Source organism: Electrophorus electricus, chromosome 21 (assembly GCF_013358815.1).
Source record: "Electrophorus electricus isolate fEleEle1 chromosome 21, fEleEle1.pri, whole genome shotgun sequence".
NCBI classification, from domain to species: Eukaryota; Metazoa; Chordata; class Actinopteri; order Gymnotiformes; family Gymnotidae; genus Electrophorus; species Electrophorus electricus.
The window spans coordinates 8,703,781-8,726,335 of record NC_049555.1 but is presented as its reverse complement, the minus strand read 5'-3'; the positions used below and the strand labels follow the sequence as shown (position 1 = coordinate 8,726,335).

The window sequence follows — 22,555 nt, the reverse complement described above, 5'->3', positions numbered from 1 at the left end:
ATATCAACATGTTTTCCTGAACACTGTGTTAGTGTTTCTTTAGAAAAGGAAGAACATTTATATAATATCAGGTTTGGAGAAGATGTGCTTAGATACAATAACAGTTTGGGGATGAAAAAAAACATTCCAAATTGAAAGTTTTTATACTCAGAGAATATTCCAGAGAACATTACACTGTTAGCACTTTATAAGTAACAGTCAAAGTTTTTTGACAGTTGCCATCTTCCTATTTAGAGCTGTTGAAACTTTTAATAAAATAATGATTTGAATCAGTTTTCTAAAGACAAGGTGAATGTCTTATTACCACATGTTCTCAAACTTGCCACAGGTTTGCACTATTTGGAGAGAATACTAGCCGAGGCTTTTTCCTTGAGGCTCACATGCTGCTGTAGATTGCTGCTATGTCGCCCAGCAGAGCAGGACACAGATTGCTCTGAACGTCAGTATACACAGTACTCATTTTAGTGCTGGCCTGTTAAGTGGCAGCTGTCTAATGCTCTGCGCAGAGGAGCTCATTTTCAGAATGTGTGAGTTGTTGGTAGGTGTGTTTTTGTGGGGTCGATGGATGTTTGTACACAAGCAAAGTGTGAGCGTGTACTGAAGTATCTGTGTCCTACCAGCTTTGGCCACTAGGGGACTCATCAGCACCTCATGGATCTGTAGCTGAGGGTGCACTTGTGTGCTGGAGGTCTGTCTCATTGTCCTTATTTTGTATGCTTCCTCTGTCTCTCTCTTTTGCTTTCTTTTCTTTGCTACCCTTTACTCTTGTTTACTCGCTTTGTTTTTTCTCTTTCTTTCTCTTTTTGTCTCCTTTTCTTTGGTAGTATCTGTCTCATTTTCCAGCTGTCTATTTCTATTTTTTTCACTGCATTTTTCCCTTTTTGTTCCAATAGCCTCCTTGGCAAGATAATGGAGGTGGTCTTTTGCGTTTGTTTGAATAGACAGATCTAACATATGAATATATTCATTAATAAATATTTATATTCGTGTCATCCAGTTAGAGATCTTTATTCACAGAGGGTATCTTTGGGAGAGTTAAAGTGTGGTTAACGATGACTCTGGAAACAATGGTACTCTAGCAGACAGCTTGGCAAACAGTATAAATTAGAGGTTAGCATTGCTGTAGTGCAGCAAAAGAAATGATCAGAGAGAATAAAATGTGTGTGTGTGTGTGTGTGTGTGTGTGTGTGTGTGTGTGTGTGTGTGTGTGTGTGTGTGTGTGTGTTTGTGTGTGTGTGTGTGTGTGTGTGTGTGTGTGTGTGATGTTTGGCCCCTATCCTGGTTTTAAAGCCCTGGGGGACTGTCATGTGGAGTGTGCACACCTCACACGTTGCCATGGCAGCAAGGAAACAGATGTGAAGGTCACTGTCAGGGTATAAGAGTAGGAAAAGGGGAGATACTGAGAAACCTGCCAAAATCTTTCAGGTTTATTGTTCAGAATCCAGGGGTTTGTATGTGTCTCTAGAGTATGGGCTTAAGTCCATTTCTGAAAGGAAATAATTTTGTTTAATGAAATCATAAACTACCAAGCAGTTGTGTATGCACCTCCAGAAGAAACAGTAAAAAGCTTGTTCACCCATGTCAACTCTGCTGACCGCAATTTGCTGATTCAGTCAGTTACTCAGTGAACATAGTGGTAAGGCATGGTGTGCCATTTAGACTTTTATGAAATGGCCTTCTTCCATGCTGTGTGAACAGCAAGACTCAGAGTCCAAAGCTGGCATTTTAGCTTGCTGTAAAACTGATAACTGGAGGTATGAGCTGCCATCTGATCTGATAACTGTAATAGCAGCCTGTGATTTTTTTCATGAATGAAAAAAAGTGAAATTACACTGGCCCAAATAGCAGGTTATTTGAGGTTGTCAGCTTAGTATAAAAAGAAAATCCTCTCACATTTACCTCAAATTTCAAAGTCAGGTGGAATTGTGCATTGCTACCCAAAGTGCCATGCATAATGAAATGTGTTCCTGGAGCTGGAAGAATGGGTCTCTTATAGTCATCATACATGGGCTCGACTGCGGCCAAATGGAAGATGAATGAGATGGGACAGACTAAAAGCACAAATCCAGAGATGATGGGTGGGGGAATCGTAAAGGGGTGGATGGAGGAAATCAGACAGTGGTGGGTAGCGTGGTGTTGGCTTGTTCTGGTTTGAGCGGTGCTGTACAGTGGACCAGGCCCTGCTCCAGAGCCTGTGCTTGTTTCAGGGTTTGCTTCTGCATGGAGCTCGTGAGAGCTCACTGCTTTCTCGCAATCTCATGAACTTAATCTACTATGGCATATTCCTGCCGCTAGTGCGTGAACAAACTGTTTCTTCTCCGTGAAGTTGAAATGCCTCTCATTATTTGATTTGCAGGTTTAACCATTCTTGTCATTTATTACCATATTCCCAAAACATTACTTTGCAAGTATTACAATTTGCTGTGCAATGATGAGCCATATAGCCTAATATAGAATATGTATTATCAGACACACAGTGCCAGGGAATCGACAGTAAAGAAGGGAGATGTTGATAGAGGACTGCGTTCACCTCTCATCTCATCTCTCGGAGGCAACAGCACGATCTCAGCGCAGCAATCTCAGACAGACATAGACAAGCTAGACCGATCCCTCCACAGACAGTACATGTCAAAACATGTCAGCACGAATCCGTTTCTCATCTCTCTAGGGTCTCCCCTTTCCCTTTGCTCGTACTTACTTCGGTTTCACAGCTCTAACGTCTCCCCACGTAACTAACTTCACGACGACAGCTTAGCAGACATCTGCTGCCTGCTGTATGCGGGCAGGGCCGAAAATAAATCGGCCTCTTCACTCGTAAAATGCGGACTAGAGAGTCATTTTTTGGTATTTTGTTAACCAAATTCCCTTTATTGAAAGTGGGACAAGTCACTTGTCTCAAATGTTTAGCCTATTTGGGTCGACACTATAAACCCAGTCTCCCAAGTCAGTAAGACATAAAACAAGTAGATATTTGGTTAAGAAATACAGAACATGCATTTTAATGTTTTTGTTGCAGTATGATTATGTTAATAGAATCTTCTTATTGTCTTATTGGCTATTGTAAAGCCGATCACTCTCCAAAGAGATTGGTCTTAAAGAGAGACTGAGCCCTCCTAGCTGTTCTGGGCTGGACTGGCACCTGTCATTCCCCAAGACAGACAGAGAAATCAACAAAGGCCACACAAACAGAAATGTAATTATCCCCCACCGTTCCAATTACTGGTGGCCAATAATGAGATCTATTACACAGAGGCCAGCACAGCTGTTTACTTGTGCGAGAGGCACTGAAACATGGCCAGATTACATAGTCAAATAGAGTTCATTTCCTACGCATCACTGTTCGGGCGTTACACTCCTGATGAATTGGATTATGGCAGATTAATATGCAAATATGTGAGACCATCAGGGATGTCTGTAAACATACTAAGAGTTTGTTTGTTTACAGGTGCAAGGTAATAGAAAAGAATTGGTGAGAGGTCAAGGGTGACCATTTCCATGCTGAACTTTCATACTGTTCATCTGCTGGATGAATGTGTCAATTACACATCTATATTGATTTAGACCTGAGCAACGGAATTCTCCCCGTGTCCTAGATTTGAGTGATTTTAAGTAATATCTATGGATTTCTGAATGCTGAGTTGCGTAGTTGGCGATTCTTCGATGGCAAACATGCACATCAGAAGAAAGTTACCCATTCACCACTATTTTGTCCAGCCTTTTTTTGAACTTGAGTGTGTGAATGTGGTCCAGAGCAGGAGAAATACTCTCTATCACTGTCCACTTTCCCCTAGCAGAGCAGATGTGGTGAGCTGCAGGGCGGAGATGTGACATATGGACAAAATGTATTGCCACCACTGTGACAGATCTCACTTAGCCCTGCGAGCCATGCATAGACATGCATAGACAAGAATATCTACAGTCCACAATGCTCGCCTGCTACTGGGACTGATCTCTGAACAGCAGTTACTTCTTTGAAGCTTTTAGTTTTGGGACTGAATATGATTTTTTTTTTTACCGGATAATGTTTGTGGATTCAGATCATGATTATGGTTTTAACTAGCCTGTGATTGTTATAATTGTTTCCTTACATTTTCTTTTGCTTAATGTAGTGCACTTTGTGTGTTTCTTTGGGCTGCATGGATTAGAATTGATTTCTCAGCTAAAATGGGCATGAAAGCATGAGTACCCCCAGTTCCGGTGATTGCTTCTCAGTCACTGCTGTGAAACCCTACTGGGCAGGATGGGCGGGAAGATTGTGTGTGCATGCGTGCCTGTGCGTGGGCAATTCATCAACTCAAGGTTGCAGAAAGCGAAATGTCTACTGCTTCTCACCTTACACAGGTCATCTGCATTACACTAAGATTACAGATCTCGATTCTCTGTTGGAAGATTGTTAGTAGTCAAATGGGGAAAAGGCCATTTCAGCAAGCTTAGCTCTGAGTCAGCTTTAAAGCTTCCTGACAGATACACTAATATAAACAGACAAACAGACAGATGAGAGCATGCTTCATTAACTAAAAGGGCTGCTTATATCCAAGTCGAAAACTGGAGAACCAGAAAGCTCTGTTTCTCGTGCTGCGTCAGTGCATGTGAAAACGTGGCGATATTTTCCCTTGAATTGACAAATCAAGCCTTCCATTTCGGCCATCTGTCCTCACAAATGGCCCATCGCTGGTGGCAGTGTCCAGAATGTTAATGCGCCTCCGTGACGGAGTGCACCGAGCAGTCAAGGGAAGAGCCACCAATGGTTTTGCCATCACCAAGTTAGAGGCCAGGGGCTCACACAAGGAGTAAATCAGGGTGAAATACTGGGCCATTTTCTGTTAATGGCGCTGCACTTGCGATGGGAGTTCTGTCAAGCAGCAAGTCACGTGGCTCGGTCTTTGCTGCTTGTACACTTTGCGGTTCACTCCTATTTTAATGCCACACCATGCCTCAGCAGAAGCATGTAAGTGTATAGAAGACCTGAGAATGTTTTGTTGCACTCACTAAATTAAATTCTAATTTACACAATTTATAATTTATGATCTATATTTATAAATTACAATATAGACAGTTAATTAAAAGGTGAAAAGGTGTGCTAAGAAGTAAATAAAGTTATTTTATTAGGCTATAAAGAGTCATGCAGAAACAAGTGTGCGTTGTGCAGTGACTGGGTCGTGATTAGTGGCGGAGGTGACTGTGTGAGGAGAGAAGGGTGACTCCTCCCTGTGTTAGAAGGTCACACACGTGAACTTCAGACTGCCTCTAATTAACCTGCTCATCAGATCACCTGCTTTTTTCTATTACTGACAATATGGCAGCAGAGGGTGACAGCAGCCTGGTCTGCTCCCGTCTCACTGGTGTGTCCAGGAGCCGTGCCGAGGCCGCCTGTGGCACACACGGATTTTCTCTGGCTAGAATTAAATGGTCTCTGAAAGTTGCCATCACAGAACATAGCTTTTATGATTTCAGTACCTTGGTCTGAATTTGCCATTTTCTGATGTGCTTTGGGGAGAGTAATGGCATATCCTGGAGGTGATTCCAAACAACGTCCAGCAGTAAGGCTTCTCTATATGGCAAAAGATGACTAAATCTTGATATAGCTTAATATAAAATATCTTCTACATACTAAGTCTGTGGTGCTCCATTACATTATACTGATGCAAATTATACACCTATACTATTAGTATCATGTTGGACAGTAATTAGCAAAGAGGTTAACAAAAACAAAACAAAAAGGTTATTTTTAGTAATAGCATAGTGCATAAACACTTATTCTGTAACACAAACACACACACATTCTCATTTTATCTGTTATGTGTTTGTATGTATATTGATAAATGGGACAGTTGCTTTTCACTCTTGCAATAAAGAGGGCAGCATAATTAATTAAATACACTGGCCTCAGGGAGATGACAAAACGTCTATGAATGCTAAGAGAATTCAGAGACATTCAAAAACATCATGGTGTCTGAAAGCTGAATTGTATTCAGGATGCCTTGATTTATAGAATGGTTTACTGAATGTCACAGCTAGAGTAGACAGAGCTCCAAAGCACTCAGCTTTTAGCTTTAAAAGTTGGCTTAGTATTTTATTTACATATTGAAACATGATAAAGCTAGAACATAAATGTCACGTTTAATATAACTTTTTTATGAACCTGAAAACCCACTTATTTATAGGGTCATTAGCTTTAAATGTCCTAATTTGTTTCTTATAGTAATGGACTGTTGATAAGTGTTACCCAGTTACATATAAAATGTACAATTTGATTCTATTGGAGTGAAAATAAATGAAAGCGTGTAGTATTATTTCAGTATTTATCAGAGAACTTGACAAAGATGCTGTTCATTGAGCTGGCACAAGAAATCGACATGTATTGACCAGGGTAAAGGAGGCTTCATTAACTGGAGAGAGAAGAATTGTGAGACTGCAGGACTCCTGACAGGACATCAAGCCTGATCTTAGCTCTGTATTTACCAGTGACGGCCTTCATTGATAAAGCATTTAGGAATAATTGTGTTGTCAACCATGCTGTGTGTGTAAAAGATTCTTAGGATCCTTTAGCTTTTTTTTTTTTACCCGTTTGTTCTCATCAGGGGAGAGTGCAGTTCATGAAATCCCAGGATAATGCTCTCTGCAGGAGCAACAAAGAATCGCTTCAACCACAATCTCTTATGAAGCGATGTGTTCTTCTAAAGATCCCACATTTTGCACTTCGTTATCCATGATCTACCATTAAAATATCATGCAGCATATGGATTCTGACTTACAGATTGTAGTTGTTCATGAAAGATCATTTGCTAAATGTCAAGGAACACAGCAGAAATTGTCAGAGCACAGGCAAGCATGGGTTTTCCCTAAGCAACTGGATAGTAAAACATTTTTAGTACTTGGACTCTGTGTTCCATCCCATTGCATTTAAAATGTCTTTACTATGAAGTTAAATTGCAAAATGTAAGATGTGATTTGAGGGATTTTACATATATGTGTGATTGAACCAGATTCCAGGGAGTAACTGCAGTGTGCTGTAGTAGAAGTAGTAGAGGTAGTGAAAATTTTAGTGAAGTACACAAGGTTTCCAGAGAAACAGGACATTTCAGACAGAGGTCCTTCATCAGCTGCGGTGAACCATATAGGAATGACAAGCTATCCATAGCCCATATCAATATCGAGGAGAGGCCAGTAGGGTTCTAGAACAAAGTTTTTAGGTCAGATGAGATAAAAACTTAGGAAAGTAAGGAGAAAAAAATGAAGCTTGCTTCATCCAAAGCATTCTTCACTTTATCTGTGATACATAGTAGCATATATGATGATTCACCTTGCAGTAGGACAATGACCTAAAATATAGTAAGCATAGTACAATGGCATTTTTATTAGTGGGCAGTCAAAATTATACTGTTCTTGACAATCACCTGATCTGAACCCTATTAAGCGTGCATTTCAATGACATAAAGACAGAAAGCTTTTGAAACATGAACTAAAAATAACCACTGATGTCAGTACTAAGCATGAAAACTTTACAAATATGTCAGTTTACAGGGCCCTGAAATGGTGAGGGCTCTGATTCCAAAATGGTTCATTTAGTACTCATGTCAGGTACAATATAAGGCTCAAATTGAAGTTTGTCAATTGTTTGGCCTTTCTGGCTGACTTAAGCTTTTTCTGTCTGCCTCTCCTAACCCCCACCTGCATCTGCTGTAACTGGCCTGCAGACTGTGCTTAAAATGGGAGGCAATTTGGGAAAAGAGGCACCATTTATCCCTTATCCATCTGGCAGCTGGTAAGCTCATGGCTGCTAGGGACAGCCAGTGGGACAGGCCCCCTGCTCCTTGTGAGATAATGTGCTACCCTTTCTCTCCTCATCTTCAAGCTGCTTTTGCTGGGAGCTTTTCATTGATGTGCTGAGGCTTCTCCAACCTTACTATTGCACCCCCTCACATTCCCAGCATCCTTTTCGCTGCTGGATATCTCCTGCTCCCTCTCATCTTATTTCCCCTGACCTTTACCCCATTCTGATTATCTCCTTCTCTCTGATTCGCTCCTCTCCCCCCCCCCCCCCTTCCTTTTTGCTCTCCCCCTGTTTTTTTCTATCCATACCTGGCAAGTATGTTGTGATAAATCTCATCTGTAGCACCATCCCTCGCCCATAATGCACTGCTCTGTGTGTGTCCTTCCCCAAAAAGCTTATCATCACTCAGGTTTGTGACACATGAACGCTATGAGAATGAACAGATTAGTCAAGCTGGCATGGCCCCAGCTGGTGTGGCCCCAGACCAATACTGGATAAAGAAGCATTCTCTCTCTTTCTCTCTCTCTCTCTCTCTCTCTCTCTCTCTCTCTCTCTCTCTCTCTCTCTCTCTCTATCCCTTGCCATTTCACTCACCTCCATGCATTATATGTAAAATGAAACATAAATGAATAAGTAATAATTTGGTTAGCATGGTTTATATATCACTAAAATTGTTGCTTTAAGGATCAGAGCAGCTATTTTTTTCTGTCTTGGATCTTTGGTTCCTAGGTTCAGAAACCAGCCACTAAAATTATATAGCTGTTTTAATCTTTACAAGGAAGCAGTCCTCCCTGTTTGTTAATTATTTTGAATGTGCCTGCAGGCCACTGCAGGGTGAGCTAAGTTCTAAAGATGCACATCTGTGCAGGGAGATCATGGGATTCAAGGATGAGGGTGGACTCCTCCGTTTGGCTTAATTTGGCACAAGGTGTCAGGATCTGTAAAACTGATTACAGCAGTTTCATTCTGTGATTATGGACAACCTGAATGGTAGAATGTTTTTTCCTTACCGTCATCTAAAGCCTATTTGTTGTAGCCATTATAGTTATATGTAAATATTCCTGTGGCTTTATGGGTTGAGGAACCCTATTCAAAATAAAGTCTCATATTTTCTGAAGGGACTGGGTTTCACACTAAATAAATGCAAATGATGACCCTTTGACCTCAGGAAGTGAAGTGTGAATTTCCATAGGCTGTGTGTGGTTGAACCAGAATAACATGCAGTGCGATAACTGTCAAACTATGCAATAAGCACTGATATTAGTTTGATCTCACTATTGTGGTTCAGAAGGTTAAGTGGGTTTTTCATATAGAGAGTACTGTCCATGCTGTGTGCTTACAGTAATGATGGCATGTCTCTACAGATCCAGAGAGGCAGACAGAAGGTTTGGGGTCCAGCCACAAAAAGCACTCCCACTCCTCCAGTCATGCAGACAGAGAGGAATCCAATGACAGTGGCGAGGAGACAAGGGGGGTGAGTCATGCCCATTTTATTTAGCACTTCATGCCCATTTTATTCTCCCATTTAATGTATTCTAATGCCCATGTTTAATATGTGACAGTTTCCCCAGTCCTTTGTCTTATGCACTGTATTCTTTGTCTTATGTACTGTGCATTTATAAATGCATCCAGAGATGCTCTTAAGGTGGGATATAAAGCTGATCTATTCTATTAATTTTCTTTTTGCCCACTGTCTATATGTCTACCCAGCAGGACAGCTGTTTCTTCAATAGCCTTTTAAATATCATTTAATTCATAGCCATTTTAGGTGGATATTGCTGTCTCCTCTAGGATAATGTCATTCTCTGTGGGGGTCCAAGCATATAATGGACTATAATGGAAATGATGTGCACTGTCATTCATAGGACAGCAGTCACATGCTGATATGTTAATGGGCGGGGCTTTGTATGCCTTTTCATTCCCCTTCAATGAGGACACAGCAATCCTAGCCATCTTCAGAATCAGATGATATGATTTTGTCTGTGACTTGCAATGTACTGGCCCACCGAAAGCGTGGCAAAATTAGTCCGCTCAGTCATCCCTTTTTAAATGGTTCATTTGGAAGGCAGCCTTCGTTTTACAGACCTGCGCCAATAGAAAACGTTCGCTCTATCTCGAGCGTGGGTTGGGTGGGGTGTCTGCAGGCAGGCCCTGGTGATTGAGGAGGAAGAAGACTCACCTGTATCAGTGCCAGCACTGGGCCGACTTTAATCACGCCATGGTGTTTATGAACTCACAAGAAAATGCTGCTCAGCACTTTCTTTGACATGGGGCCAGTATGCATTTGCACAGTCGTGCCTTACAGCCTTTGCCATACTGCTGCTTCTTGTGGGGTCCCTCTGCCTCGCTCCTGGAGGACTTTTAGCTCAAGGCCTGTTCCTGCATGCATCGCACAGCAGTGATGCACACACGAGCATGCAGATCCTCCAACGTTTGCATCATCGTAATCTGCAGACAGTGTTGATGTAAATACCTTAAATCATGATTCCTTTACATTCCTGTTTAAGTCTATTTCGTTTCGTTTTTCTATTTGTTTCTTCTTCAGGCGTTTTAATGGTTGCAATGGTGGTCTGAAGGTGTGGCAGATTGAATCAGCTGTGACACGTCCCTCGTCACTGCATTTTATTTAGTGCTAAAGCATGTTTGAGACCGTAACGTTCGAGTTCGTCACTTTGGGTTCCATCCATCCAGCAGCATGGAAATCAGAGGTGCACATGAGCCAGCACCACATTAGCTACAGCGTGATTCCTTTCACTGGTCTGCTGCCGTCTGTTGCCGAGAGCCAGGACATGACTCAGTTATCTGCAGTCAGAGTGGGAGCAGAAGGAAACAGTAATTTTGGTAATTATCCAAATAGAGTTATAATACCAGGGCATGGCGAGTGTGGTGCTAAGCACAGCAGGACACCAACAACATTGACTCAGAACCCGGCAAGATGCCTGCATCCAACTAGCCGGTGTGGTCTTAAGAAAGCAGATGTCAGACAAAAAAACAACATGAGATCAGACTGGATGTGAGTGGGTTGGGAAGGGGGTCCTTTATAGCCTGTTGTCTCCTTGTAGTTTATAACCCTTTTCCCTCTCGTAAGAAATGGCCTTAGCCACACTCTTCCCATTGATTTTTACTAGTGTCCTGTCTCTGTGACTGATTATCCTACCAAACATTAATCCCTCCTCTCGCCACCTTGCCCCCATCTGACAATAACAGTCCAATAAAGCCTCTATTAACAGTAAAAAAATAAAAAATCAAACATATGAGCTTAATAAAATTTATTATATATATATAAGATTATATATATAGATAAGAAAAGAGACTTTTATACTCGCATGCAAATGACACACAACAGGATCAGGTGTGAAACATGAGAAGGTGAGAAGGCGTGGCAATACACACAAACACACACACACACACAGAGCCCCCCACCCCCGGTGTGCCAGCGTATCGGGCTACGGCCCAGAGACCAACGCCAAACGGCAAGGCAAGAGGACTGGACAACCCGCCACAGGCCAGCGTGAGCAGGACAGTGGGGGGAAGGACAGGGATCAGGACGATGATGCACACAGACACAAAGGGGGACAAAACGATCGGTACATGCCACGTAATCGGGACAGACATGGTGACAGGCACATGAACACCACACCACACATATTAAACAGTCCGGCGAAGTTGAAAGGAACCCCAGCCAGTCCCCCAGCCTGGAGGGGGATTGTCCTTTGCCGGCTTGGGTAGCAGCGGCTGTCCTGGTTTTGGCGCATGCGTGTCGGGAAGCGCACCAGCTGTGTTGCCAGGTTTCGGTGTAGGCACTGGTGCCGCTACCTTTTTGCCTCCATGAGGCTTAGGCCTAGGCGCATGCACTCTGAGGCTCTTCGCCTTAGGCGGAGAGGTGTCCTCCTCTGACGACGATGCCTCCCTGCTAGCCACCCGGGGTGGCGTGCCCTGGGCAGAGCCTTAGGCGGAGCCTTGGGTGCTGGAGGCTCATCTTTCTCTGAGCCTTTAGCATCGCTGTGGGAGGGAAGGTCCCTATGAGGTCCCTTCCACCTCCAATGGAGTATCCTCCTCATGATCGGACCCCATGTTTGACCGCAGACAAATGTCGCTACACTCCACTTTCTCTCCATAATCAGCGTAGCCCCCATAATCATCCAGGCAGGGGTCGTAGGACCCAATGGAGTCCATGGAGGGAAGGTCTCTCCACGGGATAGTAGGAGTCTGCAGAGTCCGACTCCGAGGACTGGAAATTGTTATACCAGTCCCGGTCGCCAGATGTGGTTCCGTTTGTCTTCCCTGCTTCCGCACCTGAACCACGCTCACCTGGACCTGGACCTGGAGTCAGGAGGGTGCCTAAGCTGCATGGGCTGTGGGAGGGCGTTGACTTCCCTTCTTCTTTTTGCCTTTCCCAGGCATCCTTGGTCGGTTGGTGTTTCTGTGACATTTGGAAGCTTAAGCAGGATGCAGGGACAAGGCACGTTGAAACAGACGTTTATTCATACACTTAGACGTAGCACACAGGCTATGGTTTCAAACACAGACAACATCCACGTTAAGACAGGAGCCTTTGGTACACGCACGACAATGACACACAACAAGGATCAGGTGTGAAACACGAGAGGGCATGGCAATACACACACGGAGATGTGTTTGGTGGGGGGGCATACCGTGACACACACACACACACACACACACACATATATCACACACATATATATATATATATGGTGACTGTGTTTTAGGGTGTGTTGATATTTGTCTGCTGGTTTGCCACTTCTGTCTTAGTCGAAACCTAAATGAATTTCTGCAGGCCTGTGGTGGCCTTTACCTCACCAATGGTTGCCACTTTGCTGGACTCAGCAGACATGCTCTGGTTGTATAGAGCATTAAACATTGATTTAGCCAGGCTGAGTAGACCTTTTGTTGACAAGCTCATGGAAATCCAGCAACGAAAGGCTCCCAGAAATCCAGCATGAAAAAGCTCCCAGAGCCAAGTGCACTGAAGCTGCCAACATTAAGGGGGCATGCAGAGACCTGTACCAGCTTTGAGGGCCCTCGGTCAGACTGGCAGCAACAGAAACACTGAATATATTGAAAAAAAGAAACACTGGTATGTTTTTTCACTTCTCCTCTACTGAGATATGAATTATAAGGGAAGCAGACAGATTTCATGGTCACATAGTGGGAAAGATAATGTGGAAAAGAGTAACAGCATTTTGGAGAATGTTCTAGAAGGTGCTTTCTTATAAAAAATGTGCTTTCAGATTATTTTTTAAAATGGGTCCCTGAAGTGTTAATAGTAACTCAGCATTTTGGTTAAACATTTAGACTTCACAATATGGAGAAAAATATTATATTATAATTACTTTTGGGCAATTACAGCTGCTATTGTGTGATTACAGTATGCCTTGCTATAAGCAATCTATTTATAATACACTGGTGGAGCTTTGATGCGTTGATGATCTGATTTGCATATTGAAACATTCTGACATATTAGTATTGCAAGAAGCCAATATTGCAATAACAGTTAACAAACAATGTTTTTCAAGCCTATTAAACCTTCTCCTTTACTGCCATTATAATGGGTGGAAGTGGAAATGGTTACTCGGTGGATTAACCTCTGATGGTGGCCAATACTCTGATACTCTTAATCCAGGTTCTATTACATGCGTCATCATCCAGTTATTGCATATTACTCATAAAGAGATTAAACTGAGACATGGACGCAATATCCACTGAAATGTCCCCTCCACAAAGCGAGAGGTTAAACATTGTGTAATGCTGAAAGAAGGACCTCCATTCTGAACTGAAGATTTTTTCTTTTTTTCTTTTCTTTTTTATGCATCATGTTTCCTATTTTGTATATTAAAAAATCCTTCATTTTTTCAACTCAGTCTCTGAATGCTGTGAAACACCATAACAGGGTCTGTCTGCAGTGTGACTGAACTCAGTCAGCCTCCAGCAGTCTCCCATTGTAGCGCGAACCTGGCCGTACTCCTGCGCTGGCGTGACTATGTGACAGGTTGGGCAGTGTGATTGGTGCAGTGGAGACGAGTGAGCATGGAGAAACCCGGAAGAAGTGCAGAGCCCAAGGCAGCTGGGCTCTCTGCTCACATTCATCTTGCCCGCTGTGTTAGGGGAGGGCACCCTCCTTTGGAGTGCGAAAGACTTTGTGCAAGTTTGCACCACACTTTAGAGCAGAGAGCTTTAAAGCGGACTTCTGCTCATGTCCGCCAATATGACTTTTTTTTTTGAGCTCAGGGTGCACACTGAAAGTTCTGGAGATTGTTCAGTTGGCTGAGATTCCCAGAGAGAAATGACCTTTATGAAAGCTTAAATATGTAATGCTAATCAAAATATCAAACAAATGCCCATGTTTATTTTAAAGACTAGCAAAAACAAATTTTTGGGATAGCATCACTTTAGGAAAAAATATACATAATAAATGTGCATAGTTCTTTTTTTTTTATCAGATGTGATCTTTGTTGTAGATATGTTTCTCCCCTATTCAGTCTGCACATGTTCCCTGTGCTCCTGACTTTTAGCATGCTCCACACAGCGGAGGAAAGCAGGTTTGATGTCAGACTGGTAGGCAGGGCTGGGTGGCCTCCAATGCCCCCAGTAGCTGCTGAGGCGCAGGGAGTCAAAAGAGGAGGAATAACATTAGAAGCTGCGCAGAGAATGGACTCGCCATCCACCAGCAAGCTGCAAGCGAAGCAGCCATGTTGGATTTATTTATAGAGCATCTATTTCTTTATTTTCTCCAGCTGACTTTGGCTTTTTTTGCAGTGGAAAATACAAAATAACAGAAAATCTTAAGGATCTGTTTTTAGGGTGATTTAAAAAATTCATTTAGCCTGAGAAGAGAACGGCTCCCTGGCGTACGAGTTTTCAAAACATAACATTACAGCACGGACGATTTGTCCAAAACTTTGCTCTGATTCACAGTCTCATTTAGCAGCCTTAGGGTCATTCTATTTACTTATTCATTTCAATCCATTAGCAATGCAGCAGAATTATAGCAGACTATAAATACTATGAATATAAATTTTGCATTCAGGCTTACTCAGCTCTGACAGACCCCCCACTCTAATTGTTTTTTGGCCACCAGCAAGATGTGATGTTGAGTAAGGAGAGTGAAGCTTCTGGGGTGGGGCTGTTTAGGCGAATGGATATTGTGCAGAAAGCAATTACTACAGAATTTTAAAATGTTTTTTTTGAACGCTTCCTTTGTTTACCCTTGCTGAGAGCTTACATATGTGGTCTAGGTCCTCATACATCTTATGTATTGTCACAAGATGTCATTGCAGGTGGCACTTCCAAACAACAGTAGGACCAATGAATGATACTGATTTGTAATATTTTTAGATTGACTGTTATTATACTGTTTAGTTGAGTGAAAAGCCGGTCGGATTTTAACACACTTTATTCTTAATCTGAGAAAGGTGTAGTTGCTTTGACTTTGTTTATGTAAGAGAAACTTGCGCTAATGGAGTACTGTTGACTTGGCCTATTTCATTTAACACTTTAGTGTTCTGCACCTTGTAATTTAAAAGGACACCTCAAGTAAGTCATTTCTGTCAGTTTACATAAATAAACAGACTCCCAGCACGTGAGGCAGACAGTAAGTTTACTACGAAGGAAAATCTTCTTGTCTTGCTGTGTCTCAGAAGTGTTATTTCCCCTAGATATGAGTTTATGCCATGGGATTCCATTTTTTATATGGGTAGCTAAATGTTGTGCTTTATGATGTATTATTTTAAAAGGTTTATACATCCCACAGACAATATGCTGAAACCTCAGCTAATTCTTTATAGTCATATTATATGGCTGATTTGCTTGGTCCAGTATTTTATGAATATGAATAGTTTGTTGAATTTCTGTTATTGACCCCTAGGCAGATATTTCCTTGCTTTATAGATTTCATCTTAGCGTTACTTTCTTTACATATATTGTTATATCTTTTTATCCTCTTCATTAATCTGATGGATGCATACAGAAACTCTGAAAAAGAATACAGTGTGAGCAATCCTTTTCTACAGCACAAATATCAGAAACCATAGAATTTAGTACTCACACTATTGCACCCAGTGTTTAAAAATAGTGTATTACTTTCGTAATATTTTATAATATCATATTGTAATGATGTATGTGTTATGTACAGCTATGCAGTTGTAGCTCAGTAGTTAAGGTACTTGATTTGTCATTGGAAGGTTACTAGTTCAAGCCCCACTGCTGTCAAGTTATTACTGTTGGGCCCCTGAGCAAGGCCCTTAATGCTCAATTGCTCAAGTTGTCATAATTGTAAGTTGCTTTGGATAATAGTGTCAGTTAAATTCTATAAATGTATAGCCACTGTGTTAATGTACAGTATACTCTAATGAGATGCTGTCATTTGTAAATGGGAGCATGCAGGAACTAAGATTTGTGAGAAAGACTGCTTGAAACTGCTCTGTCCTCTCTAATTTACTCTCTGCTTGCTACTTTGACACCTTCCTGTTCTGTCCCTCTTCTAGGGTCATCTAGACTTTCTAGTGCACAGCAGAAGCTGTCAAGGGCAGGGTTCTTTTCCCTTTCTGCAGTGTGGTCTGTATTTTTAAAATCTGAAACCATCACATGGCTGTCGCTGAGGTGCTGTTAACACACTTGTGAAACAGAAAGGGCCACCATAATCTTCAACTCCTGGCCACTTTCCTTTTCCTCTTTCCACCAGTCAAACGTGCACCCTGCCACCCTGGCCCCCTCCTCTCTCCTCCCTGCCCTGCTAATCTAACAAGGAGAATTCATTAACCTTGCTGATATTCCCAGGCATGTGCCTGCAACTGTTGGTGGGTGCCAGAAGCCATCTGGTTATCATTCCTGTCTCGTTGGAGAGCCACGGGTGAGGGAATCCGGAGTTCATTTATTTATGAGTCCTGCCCTCTGCCCCATGCTGGGGTCAACGCCACGACACCCTTCGACAGTGGTGGGTAGGAGTGGGCAGGCTGAGTCCAGCTGGGGGCCAATCATTCGGACGCCCTGGACGGAGGTGCTGAAGCCTCTGCTGTTGACTGCACGACAAGGGTCACGGCACCAGGCTTAATTGGAATGGATGAGCTGGCAGACACGGCCTCATTATTTCATGCTGCTGAGAGGCGCCTCTCGGAGATGTTATTGCGCCATAAGAATTGAGACAATTGACAAAGGACGTTCCTGCTATCACTTGAGAATTTTGTGACAGTCGTCTCAGAAATAGTCCCTGAAAATTACATGGTGCAACTGTCTTCATTTGAGGGACATTATAGAGTGGATCAGCACATTCCTATCAGTTGTGTTTTACTCTACTTAACCACTCAATGCCTGGTAAAAAGCAAATTATTAGAGTGTCACAGTCATAAGGTACATATATCTACATCTTTCAATCCATTTTGCACTTTCTCATTTTAGTGCTCATCAGAGCATCCAGATCTGTTATCAGAAAAAGCAACTGGAATGGTTGTTTTGATTTCAGCCCTGTGCATTAGGGCTAGGCAGTCATTAGGCTGAGTCACCAGTGCAGTTCTGATTTAGGCAATTAAAAATAACACCACACTTCCAGTTTCCCATGTGATGCAATAGCCATGGAGTGTAATGCAAACACAACCACCGTCGCTTTAAGCTTGGCTTCGAGGGACGACCTTCAGGCCAGTGGGCTTGGCCACTGTTGCTTAAAACACAAAGGTTCAGCCCATTGAACCAGTAAGTGAATACTTTCCTGGACAATGAGTAATAACATTCTTAGCTCTGTCCCAGGGACTGTTTTACTGCACAATCCGTGCTACGTTACACAGAGCAGTTATCTGGTTTTATTTATTTATTTACTTTGTGTCCCACATCCATTTTAAATTAAACAGGCTTCTCGAACAATGCATTGTGCCAGAACATTAAACAGACAGGGTAACATGCTTTTTAATTTATTTCCTTGCCCACAAGTCATCAAATGAGAATTTCACTTTAAAGCAGGCAATTTGAAGAAGGCATTTACTAATTGTTTGGACCTGGAAGAGCTCCATTAGCTATTAAAGTAATTTTGTAGTGGGTCTCGGTACACTGGGGCATGTGTACAGTGAAGCATACAGTGAAGCATAGGTCCTCTATTGTGTGCTGCGTTGAGCCTTTGTTTCAATACTGCCTGCTTGGCTGCGATATGCCAGGGATTGGGGTGGTGCAGTGTAAACAGGACCATCCTGTTTTTCTGTGGATCTATCCAGTGGTGTCTTGGCTAAATGAGGATTTGATGCTAGTGTTGCTTGTGGATGACGTGAGCAGTGTAGCTGTATTTGGTCTGCTGATGTGACCATGATCTGTGAAATGTGTAGGATGGTTGTTAGTCTGGAACTGACATACATTTATTTATTTAGTTAGTTAGTTAGTTAGTTAGTTATCTGTCTGTCTGTCTTCCTGTCTTTCTGTCTGCCTATTTGTTTATTTATTTAGAGGGGTATGGTGCATTAACATGAGAGCAAATCCATATGTAAAGAAAAAATAGCACATGCACATGTTGAACTTATAGAAACTTTATTCCAGCAATACTATGTGAATGTATTCTAAACTGAGTCTAAGATGGCTATGCTTTTTACATCTCTTTCTAAAAGCAAGGTATGTATATTTCAATGTATGTTAGACAAAGAATGTGAGGTATTATCTTCTGAAACCAGAATGCCTAGTATTCAGCACACTGTGGCAGCCCTTGGTACTGGAATTTAGTCATTAGGGTAGAAATACATTCCATGTTTACCATAACATTGATAGGTGCTTTCAAAATGCTTACTGAAGTTAAGGTTAATGTTGGGGTCAGGTGCAGCCATAGCATCATTTAGTATTTAACCAGCCGTGTGTGTGTGTGTGTGTGTGTGTGTGTGTGTGTGTGTGTGTACTAAAGACTCCTTGATTTCTCTGTTCCAGGGTAATGAGCTCAGTGAATTTGGACAAGAGAGTCATGGCAATACAGAGATCCGCCAACTTCTCAGCCAGAAGTTACTCAAGTTGCTATGGAAACCAGAGGTAAAGCTTCTTTTGGTTTCCTTGTGTAATGAGACGTGATGCGTTGCCTTCAGAGGCTGAGTAAGGATACACTCCACACTGTGTTAGGAGAGCTAAGAGATTTTGCTTTGTCCTCCTCACTCGTGCCCAAAACCTCTGGCGTCCTCTTTTCAACCTCTCGCTATTTCTCTCTGTCTTTCTTTCTCTTTCTCTCTCCCTTTATCTCTCTTCTTCCCTCTCCCTCTCCTCTCTCTCTCCCTCTGTCTCCCTCACTTCCTCACTCTCTCTCTCCCCTCTCCCACTGTGTTTGCTCTGTGATTTCCCTGGGGAGACATCCTCCTGTCGGTCTCCCATGCCTTCAGCCACGTTGCTAAAATTACATGAACAGGTGGCCGGAAGGACGGGACAACAACAACCGCCTCACCGCTGATGCACCACTCACTCTCTGTCACTGCCCAATTACTCTCCAAATATAGACACATTAGTCACCTGCAAACACCTCAATCTCCAGCATGCGAGCTCACAACATTCTATAAAACCTAACATACCAGATTTTTTTTTTTTCTCCTTTCACAAAATCTAAGGCGTGTGCCACGTCAATCAGCAGATTCATCGCTGGATGAACTAGAAAATGCTCATGTGAATCACCCGGAGCTTGAGGCAGAATAGTAAGATGGCGGTCAGGCTCTCATTAGCCAATCAGAATCAGTGCAGCGTTCTGTCCCTTCACTGCCTCATTACCCCTTTTATTAATTAGCAGCATCTCAGCATCCTGCCAGTTTTAACCATGTGATTATCTGTCACAGTGATGTCTTTCAAACAGACATTGGCTGTGGAGATATATGAATGGTAGTGAACAACGAGGAGGAAATATGATGGTATCTGCTGTGCAGATAGCTACAGCAGTCAAACATCTTGCCCTAAAGGGGATTCAGTGTAAAAGGGTAAAAAGAGTGTACTCTCAGTTCACAATATAGATAACAATATTGTATTTTATTAGGTTACTATATTAAGTATATACAGTTCTGAACCCTTGAAATAACATGGTTAAAAGTGGTCTGAGTTATTTTCAAACAAAATTATTTGTTTGTTGTGTCACATGAATGTGATTTTTCAAAATGCCTACAAGACACCCATCTGAGATATCTGAGAGTAGACAGGGTGCATACATAAAAAAAGTCAATAAAAACTGATTTGTTAGAGAGTTAATTTGCATGTTGCAGCCCACATCAGTATTGCAAAGGCCAACACTGCAATAATGATCAGCAAAGAATATATTGGGCAACCTTAGTCTCCATCCTCCACCCATGCTGCATGCAGCATTTTCCGCCCTGCAGAACGGCAGAAGAGTTAGAACTAGACATCTAGCATCTGACGCTAGTCCTAGATTTGACTAATAGCTGGTGTCTCAGTTTGGCACTGAGGGTAGCCCTCATCTCCTCTCTCCCTGGCACACTTGATTCGAGCCGGGATAACAAAGGGCCACACATCAAGCGGGGTCCCTGACCAGCCGTGGCACCCTTCCGGCCCCCCGAGGCCCCTCTCCCGGAGCATGTGATAGATGAGCTGCCAGGCAAGACATTGGGCATGCGCTTCAGGACGCCGTTACACCAAAGGAGAGTGTAAAGGAGCAGACAGCTGACAGCCAGGTGGTGGCAGTGTCTGTGAGATGATGGTCCAGACCCAGACATGGTGCAACTGTACAACTGTCTCTCTCTCCTCCCTTCTCCATCTCTGTGGTATTGTTAATCATCCTTGGGTGAACCATGCCCCCCTCCAACAAGGGCAGCACACCAGGGCGATGCTCAGTGAGGAGTGGGGGAGTAAAAAGTAACACCAGCTGAAATGACCTCAGTTTTCATCTGGTGATTTACGAGCTCCTTTGCGCTGTTATTGAATACCATTATATGGCTGTGGGGAATAGCGAGTGCAGGGAATACATCAGTGTGGAGAGATGACCCTGATGGAGGGAAACGTCCTCACTCTCTCTCTCAGTATTGATGCCTCAAAGCACGCTCTCATTCCATGTGATTTTATTCAGTTGCCTGTTCTTCTGTGATAGTAAGAAAATGGTATCTGGCAAATGTGTAAATTATTCCTGATAACAGCGGATTTGGGCTTTTTGTTCAGTATTGGATTTTAAAAAGAATAAGACTATAATAAGACACTATCACATATCTTCTGGATTACACTTGTAAACAAGTTTTATGCTTATAGTTTTACACTACACACATAGGAGAGACAGCTTGAGTCCAAGGGAATACGTGAAGAGCTTGTCAAAATGTTATTTATAACCACCAGATAGTTGTTAATTTTTTTTTTTTTCTCACGTTTCATGTTTCGCGCATGGTGATTCACAGGCCTACTCCGAGCTGCTGCTTGCGAGCTCTGCTCCTGCTCTCTTGCTCCTGGCACTGAGGCCAGTGAAGAGGCTAGCCAGGAGGCTAGCGGAACGGCGGCCCACAGCACGGCAGCCGCTGGCCCTGGGGTCCCCAGGTCTGTGTGGTCTGAGCAAGCCGCCCCCACTCTGAGTGGGTGGCAATGCCAACGCCACCATCCACACCAGCTGCAATTAGACAGAATAATTTTAAAACCGGCTGCGGCAGGCAGTCCAGATCAACCGGGCAGATGGGAGGGGGCAGACTGATAGTATCTCACCCGCTCCCTGCCAAAGAGCTGTTTCCCTCTCACTTCAGTCGCACTCAGGAACACCCAGGACTGTATGAATTTTGATTATTTGCTTTGCTGGAGTGTGAGAGATTGCTTTTAGAAATTGCGTCGTATGTGTAGAAGCTTGAAGAAATGTTCATCTCTACTCTTTCCTGAGCCTGTAATTGCCTTACTTTTCCATTAGATTTACACAATGTTTTATGGCCCTTATTCTCATGGATAATGAATTTATAAACAGCTTGGTGGGTGCCGTATGTGATTACACATAGAAACCGTTACCCATAAATGACCCTCAAGCACATCCTAAAGAAAGCCTGCTTCCCCGCCTCATGTAGCGTTGATTTGTGGCCAACTTCAGGGCAGCTCATGCCTCTTGCATCTCTCACACCTCTCTTGGGCTTGCGCCTACTCACAGACCCAATTTCTCCAGTATGGATCCGACGTCTGCCTGGGCCTGTGCTCTTGAGGGATAGGGGGAGCAGCAGCACTCTTTCTCTATCTCTCTCGATCTGTCTTAACGTCTCAGTTTTTCTCTCTCTCTCTACATTTCTCCCCCTCTTTCTCAGTCTCTCGTTCTTTTCCTCTCCAAATGAAGTCAGCAGGAAGCCGCATCCAGTCAGCTGTCAGGGTTAGGGATCTCCCCGGAGAGGGAGCACCTCATGGAACAGAGCAGCACTACTCCAGGAACCACAGCCCCCAATGCCGGAAATAGGGAGGCTGTGGGAGACTGGGAAACAGAAGAGACTTGGGAAAGCACTGGACAGAGGGGGAATGACAGAGACCGCATCTGAAAGCCTGACTTTGTCTTCTTGCAGTATAAAGGACAGGCCAACCTACACGTGTTTGAGGACTGGTGTGGTTCTTCAGTGTCTCAGCTCAGGAAGAACCTCCACTTTCCCCTCTATCCTCATGTAAGACATTATTGTGAATACATAAATACATGTGTGTGTGTATACAAATGTATTTGCATATGCACCTTTGCAACATACTTGGTATGTATGTGTGTGTGTGATTGGCATCCCTTTGCTGTTTAAAATTGTAACTGTATATTCACTATCTGAATAAAACAGCCTCGTTTGCCGGATTGTATGTTCAAACTGCAAATTGCAGTCCTCGGGCTTC

The 22,555-nt window shown here is 43.0% G+C and overlaps 1 protein-coding gene across 2 annotated transcripts in view; it reads left to right on the top strand.

The window, feature by feature from the left end:
* b4galnt4b (beta-1,4-N-acetyl-galactosaminyl transferase 4b) overlaps positions 1–22,555 on the top strand; it is a 52,097-nt gene that overhangs the window by 6,895 nt on the left and 22,647 nt on the right. For both annotated transcript variants that reach the window (XM_027013797.2, XM_027013796.2), the window contains exons 3-5: positions 9,139–9,248; positions 18,686–18,784; positions 22,249–22,344. In XM_027013797.2, coding sequence (XP_026869598.2) covers positions 9,139–9,248; positions 18,686–18,784; positions 22,249–22,344 — 305 coding nt within the window. The remainder of the gene's footprint in view (positions 1–9,138; positions 9,249–18,685; positions 18,785–22,248; positions 22,345–22,555) is intronic.